Below are 7411 nucleotides of genomic sequence, written 5' to 3'. Positions count from 1 at the left end.
ACAGGTTATTAGTAAGGTTTTTATAACAGCTTATTAAAAGGTTTATTAGTAAAACAGGTTATGTTCTACTAGTGTTATTTCAAACAAATTTTAGATAGTGGAGCTAACTGCTTTTTGTATAGACTAATCATATGGCATACAGAACCATAATATTACTGTTTGCTACTGTTTTTAATGAATTCTCCCGCATGGATGAAAGAAGTAATCCATTTCTCTTTCAGGAATAGAAAAATTGGGCTCCCCCTGGAGACCAATGCTTAGTGAGAAGAATCAGTTTATATTTGATTTCAAGTTCTCTCACAGCCGCAAAGTAAGGCATAAATAAAACCAAAATTACAGATAATTAGGAATAAAGAAAGTAGTTTCTTACAGTCTTTTCATGACAAGGGTCTTAACTTTTGCCTGAGGCCCATTTCCATGTCACATTAGGTGAATGGTCCATAGTATGTGGCAAAATGCCATGGGGCTCAGGAAGCCATATTTCTGGAGTGGCACTTTAAGATTAGAAATGTCATTGTCAAGAATTGCAGTGAAAATGGTACATGAAGTTGAAGTCAAAACCATGACAGGTGAAATTTCCCAGGATACAGCTGGTTTCAACAGTGATAATAAACATTTGGGGAGAATATTCTTGGAGCCAGTGTTTCAAAGTGTTCAGGGAGAGTTTAGAATGGAATCATGGCTCCATCACTTACCAAACCATGTGATCTTGGATGAGCCATATGCCCTCAGAAGTCCTGTATCAGTGTAAAACTGGATTGCTTGACCTCTAAGTCCCAATGCTCCAGATTAAAATTTTCAAAAGTTGTAAATGGTTTCACAGTAACATGTTACCATTTTGGAGATCAGACTGTTTAATTTACTCAACTTCCACATGACTTCTAGTATATCCCACCTGCTTATTTTAATAGATGTTTCATAATGGCCTCATGTGATAAAACAGAATGTGGATCCAGAAGGATAGTTCTTTTTTCCATGAATCCACAGGATGAACCCAAATGATCAACTTTTTGGTTAGTAGTTTGTTCCCTTCCATGCCCACACCTCGCACATTGCTGTCGAGAAGGAACCAACTCAAAGCTGATCTTCATTTAGTCTCCAAAGCTGTAAATAGCACAGGGGTAGCCTGCCCATGTTTCCCCTGAGAAGTTACTGCAGGATTTGAACCATCAAAGTGATATAGCCTTTGAGTTCACCATACAATAGCCTCAGACTACACTCACAGAGGCCATTTTCTGTTAAGTAATCAAAGGATTAATGGTTATATCACCAGAGTTCCTAAAGCTTTTAAACCACAGTGAAAAATACCCCTTGAAGATAACAAAAGATTATTTTCCAAATCTAAAATTTTAATTTTCCACTAATTAAACTTCTATTGCTTACCTAGTATAAGCTATCCAATACCTGCAAATGCAAGAAAGACACCATATGAATTAAACTAATACTCAGGGGTTTTTATTCCAAATCCCTACCTCTTTCCTTTATGGCTTGTTGCTTATCAAATATTCAAGGATAACTTTAGAGTAGGCCATCTCTCATAAAGGTCCATAGCTCGTTGTTTCAAATTGAAGTAACCTCGAATAATTTTCCTTCTTCAAAAGTTCTTACATAAGTGACGTTAAGTCACTCTCACTGAAAGACTTGGTGGTAAAAATTGTCTTACACACACATTAAAATTGTACTGCACATATCACCAGAGAAGGAAACTGACAAAGAATAAAACAGTTTAATGAGAACAATATTTTCTTGTGATGTATACAATGAAAAAATATAGAGAATTTCACATAAATTTCTAATATAACATCTTGCATTTAATCAAACATTGCTTGTAGCTGACACACTAAATACTGAGAGATATACACTACAATTTAGGAATTGGCGTGGCTGCCATTGCTATGCTTTCAATCCCGCATTCGTCTGTTCCTCTGCGTATCTTGAAATAGCCATTCTCACCCCAGGTGGTACCCCAACTGTTTTTAACAAGCCAGAAATTCAACCCAGTTTCTGAGTCAGTGCCATAGCCGACAAGCAGAACTGCATGATTTGTCAGCTCAAAGGGGTTGAAAGGATCTCTCAGCCCAGTGTGGTGGTAAATCCCCTTCCGGTAGTGGAGGAAGTCATCATAGACTTCAAAAGCAACTGCCATGGGCCCATGAGTGACCAACTCCAGCTTCATCAGAGCCTCATTGCAGGCCCCATAGAAACCTCCAACATAGTGGTACTCTGAGGAGTAGTACCGGACACAATCCTTCTTCACTTTGCATGGAGTGTCAGTGGCTTTATAGGGGAAGCAGTCCTCTTCCACCAGCCCAAAATCTTGGGCATATTTTCCTGCGATGAGATATGGGAAGCCACCGTCACACCCTAAGGATGAAGGAAATAGTTACTCCTCTAATAGAAAGGCATGTACACACACTCTCACACATTGCCATAAGTCAGAAGTAACTCATAGGTGACACACTTTTGGGTTGTTGAGGCTGTGAGTCACATATGAGATGATTGCCCATCTTCTTCTCTTGGACTCATAGGTGGGTTGAAAAGTTGACTGGACTTAAATGTCTTTTGTTCATCTATCCATTTAGCTATCTAGCTAATGAGCCTAGCACCCTTATTCATTCAACAAATAGCTACTCGGCATTGAATCCAAATCAAATCTGTGTGAACTTCACTTCTTTGTGCTTTCATTTATTTTCTGAAAATTAAAATGTCACAGTACCTCCCTTGTAGGATGTAGTTACTCTATGTAATAGGCTTTTTACTCTATATAATAAGCATTCAATAATATTAGATATTATTATAATTTATTTTTGTTGTTATGTTATTTATTATAATTATAATTTATTTTTGTTGTTATGTTATTTTATTTTTTGTTCTTATGTGCCATCAACTTATAGATGACACTCCACTGGGTTTTTGGAGGAGATTGTTCACCTTTCTCCCAAGAAGCAGCTGGTGGATTTGAACTGCTTGCTTTTGGGTTGGTAGCTCAAATTCTTACCCATTAGGCCACCAGAGCTTTCTACTACTGCAGGGTCAGGTACTATGGCTATCAGAAAGTATTGCTGGGCTTTTCCTCAAAAAAAAAAGTTCTTTCTAACTATTCAATTCATAGAGCTCTAGGTTAGGTCCCATCTCCTTCCTCCATTCCTGGCTCTGTTATGGACATCAAAATCCTATACTTTTCTTCATTGTTCTTCTCAGCAGTATAATTTGGTTAGTGCTTGTGTCATTAATTACTTCATGTTGATTTCCCTCACTGTAAATAGGCTTTGAAAGGACAGGGGCTGTCATGAGAAAGGATAGCCCCCGTGATCCAACAATCACAGTATTGAGATTTAGTAAGAGTTATGAATGAGAAGGATTTATTAAGACTCACAGACTAATAACTACTTAGCACATTTGAAAAGGCAGATTCAAAAGTGAGCTAGTTTACTGTTTTCATGACTGGGGCTATCGCAGGAAACTTTGAAATTGGAATGTTTCTCTTTACCAATTCCAACTGAGCTGTCTATATACATTACATATGGCTTGTTCTGAAAGTCAAATCTTAGAATTTTAAAATTCTCCTGGACATAAAACAGTGGTAGCACAGTTTTCTTAAGAGTGAATTTATGGAGTGACATCTCAGAACTGAAACTCTACCCTGCCTGACCTTCAAAATGCTTGTTCCCTATCAGTAACTACCCTTCTCAGGGATTAGAACACTATTGCGTAATGAATGTAAGGGGGTTTTAAGATTTATGGAGGCACTGGTAAGAGCATGGTTAGATTTTTCTGCAGTGGTTGTCAGGGAGGACTTTTTAAGGAAAAAAGCCTAGACATGTATGGTATAATGAATTCCATGCGAACTATCTGCTATCTATTAACAGACTGATGCACCATAAATCATGCCTAGGTTTTTCAATGTCAGATATGGTTTTCCTTTCAATACACTATCCTTTGTCTTTGCCAATAATGGCCAACTGTACACAGGTAAATGTTATGAAATATTTTGGGCAATAAAACACTTACCTTGAGAGTACTGGCTACAAGACACAACCTCCTGAGGACTCAATATTGGGGTCTGAGAATTGTTGGTTAATATACGGATTCTTGCTTCTAGCATACCCAAAGAAGAAAATGAGTAGCAACTCCCACAAGATGCTAGTGATAAAAAGGGAAAATACATATAAACAGAGAGACCTTTCAAGCATGCACAAGTAATCACAGGCAAACTTTATGGGGCAGTTTAACTCTGTCCTATAAGCTTTCTGTGGACTGAAATAAAATGTACAGCACAAGGTTTGGTTTTTAATTTTTTTTTCTTTTTTTTTTTTTGTAATGTGTGATATATACCTAAGGTCTCCTTATGACTCCTCTGAAGAAGAAAAAGTTATATGAGAAGTAGATCATTGCTGGTAAGGTAGAAAGGAAAAGAAAACAGCTTTTTCTAATATCTGAGTTCTCTGGCAATGATAAAATAATTCCATTTAGGAGCAACTGCTAGCTAGCCTAGTGTGTTACTTATCTAGAGAGAGAAAAAAATAAAAGAAAGTTAGACTATAAGAAAAATATTTACTTTTCAAGATGTTTCTTAATATATGGTGATAAAAAGAAACTATGGCAGGTTTATAAGACTTTACATCATTATAAGAGACTTCCTTATCTTCTGTAGCAGTGGGGTTAATGGCTTTGAATAACTGATCTTTGGTTAGCAGTCCAACACATAATGTACCATCTGACCTCCTTGTGGATATTTGTAGGAAGACAGGACTCAGCAGGGGGGTAGTTAACACAGATAACTCAAATGAAACTCAAATTTAACTGGTTCTTAACACCTTCAAGAAAGTAGAAAACCTAGGTCTGGGGTAAGCATCTTCTAAGTTATTCACCAATACCATAAAGTCTTGGGCCTAGAGTTTACCAGAATACTAATTCTCTTGAATTGCATTTATTTCTGAAGTTTCTCTAAATTATTCTCCAAATAATCTCAGCATTAATTCATGTCATGCTTTGATTTTACTGCCAAGAATCACAGAACCTTCAAATTTATCTAGTGTCCAACCTATTGATATGGTGTGAGTACACTCACTGAGATTCTGAAAGGAGCAGTGGCTTTTTCAAGGTCATACAGCTGACAGGAGCAGGGGCTACCACTTAAGTGTAGGCCAAGAGTCCTTTTCAGTTTAAAGTCTCTCTTCTTTAAAGAAATTGTAGATTTTCTTTGAACTTATATCTTTTTATTTGCAGAAACTCTCTAAGTTATATCCATTACCCTTGTAGCCCCTCTATCAAAGGATCAAATGTCTTAGACTATGTTAAAGCTCATATTCAAACCTATTGTCATCAAGTCAGAACTGACTTATATCTGACCCTTTAGCAGGTTTTCAGAGGCTGTAAATCCCATAGGAGGAGATAACTGTCTGCCCTTGGGTTGGCAGTGCAACTCTATTCACTAGGTCACCAGAGCTCCCTAAGATCATGTATATTAAGAGACAGCCAATATGCAAAACCAATGTTACTTTCATAGGACACACAGAACTTATAATGAGGAATATGTCTCAAGAGTTTGAAAGCTACATTATTTTTGTTGCTTAACTTTCCTGATTGATCTGTAGAAGCAACGAAACTAATCTCTCTGAGTACTGACCATTATGATGTTCTCTCACTACCCAGTACTGTGTAGAGAACAAATCTTAGGTTCTCTGAGGGCACTTACATTGCTCTGTTAACAGAGAAACCATAGGAAGAAGAAAAGAGGATGACCTTCCTCAGCACCTGGACTTTTCTAGAAGAATGTGTCAGCTGTCAAGATAATGAATAACCTCTTTTCAAAAGACAGGATCAAAGTCTAGAATCTCAGAGAACCAAAAAGGGAAAAAAGTGGATCTAGCTTGGACCAGCTGCAGTTCTAGACTAATCTGATTTTGACAATCTGAAATAAACAGTTTGATTTGTACGTAGCTTAACTATCTTCCACCAGTGGTGCACATTCTGAGGAGTGGTGTCAGATGCAGTAAGAAAGAAGGTATTTAAGTGAGACAGGATAATGATTTCGACCTTTTGGGCACTTTTCCTTTGTGTGAAAATAAGTAAAGTAGGAAATTTCCAGCTCCGATCATATAAATAGTATGAAGACTTAAACAGATTTTAAACAGTTAGGAAATCATTCTGAACTTCTCAATTACTTGACATTTGGGCAAAATCCTTGTCTCTCCCTCGTAGAAATCAAGTAATAAATTTGGCTGCATAGTTGGAGAAAAATCAGTTCCTTTTACCCAATTTCCTAGCTTCTCTTCTCTCTCACACTCCAAGTAAACTTAGCTATTAGTGTAAAGCATGAGGCTGTTTTCAAGTGTAAAGGTAAATCTCTTTGGTTCTGATGTTTCTGTTTTCTTTAATTTTTGTTTATTATCTGAAAAGAAGAACATTAAGGTTCCTTTTACTGAGGCAAATTCTAAGTTGTGATATATTGTTGTTGACCGTACCATTGAGTAAGGACTGACTCTTAGCTGACCCTCCAGTAGTTTTTCAAAGGCAGTTAAATGCACAGGAGGTGACTGCTCATCTTTCTTCTGAGGTGCAACTGGTGAATTCAAACATCAAACCTTCAGGTTGACAGTGCATCTCCTCATCACTAAGAGCTTCCAGTGATATAGACAATTGGTATTGATAAAGCTAATGTAAATTTCCAAATGCTGTTGTTCTTGTCATGTGTCATCAAATCACTTGTGACTCATAGTGACCCTACAAGAGCTCTGAAGCCTTTCCTATCCTGAGCCAGTCTCACTGCTTCAACACACCTGCCTCCATTACCCCAGTTACTGTGTCAACTGATCTCAGCTGGGGTCTTCCTCTCCTGCACTGTCCTTCCACCTTTCCAAGCATGATCTCTTTCTCCAAGGACTAGTCTCTCCTAACAATCTGCCCAAAGTATGTGAGACAGACCTTCAAAATCCTAGCCTCCAAGGAGAAATTTGGTTTCACCCTAAGACAAACCTATTTGTTCTCTTGGCATCCATGGTTTGTTCAATACTCTTCTTCAGCACCACAACTCAAAGGCATCAATTCAACTTCTGTTATCCTTAGTCATTATCCAGCTCTCTGATCCATAGCAAGTAATTGCAAAGATCATGGCCTGGATCAGGCACCACTTAGTCCCTAGACTGATGTGAATTACTCTTTAGCACTTTGGAGAATGCTGACAGCAAATTTTCCCTATGCTCAGTTAAAAAGAAGATAAAATGATGAGGTTTCCCCCAACCTAAAACATAGAAAATCAAAAGGAAGTCAGAAGAGAAAACTTTAACAGACTAATCCTCTCAAGTATCTGACAAGATACTAAAGATTAAATGTTAATTTAAAGCCAATTAGTCCATCAAAATTCTCTGATTTTATATTGTCTTTGTCTGTATATTGTTGTTGTTGTTGT

General features: G+C 37.4%; 1 protein-coding gene across 1 annotated transcript in view; it reads right to left on the bottom strand.

Moving 5' to 3' along the window:
* Positions 1 to 1842: 1842 nt before the first annotated feature.
* The window catches only part of CTSC (cathepsin C), a 36907-nt gene continuing 31338 nt past the window's right edge, over positions 1843 to 7411 (bottom strand). The window contains exons 6-7 of the mRNA XM_006895275.1: positions 4012 to 4143; positions 1843 to 2364 (exon numbers count right to left, since the gene is read on the bottom strand). Of these exons, the coding sequence (XP_006895337.1) occupies positions 1862 to 2364; positions 4012 to 4143 (635 nt within the window). The 3' untranslated portion in view covers positions 1843 to 1861. The remainder of the gene's footprint in view (positions 2365 to 4011; positions 4144 to 7411) is intronic.

Source organism: Elephantulus edwardii, unplaced genomic scaffold (genome assembly GCF_000299155.1).
Source record: "Elephantulus edwardii isolate Elephantulus edwardi_28Jun2011 unplaced genomic scaffold, EleEdw1.0 scaffold00163, whole genome shotgun sequence".
In the NCBI taxonomy this organism is placed as follows: Eukaryota; Metazoa; Chordata; class Mammalia; order Macroscelidea; family Macroscelididae; genus Elephantulus; species Elephantulus edwardii.
This window is presented reverse-complemented; position numbering and strand designations above follow the sequence as displayed.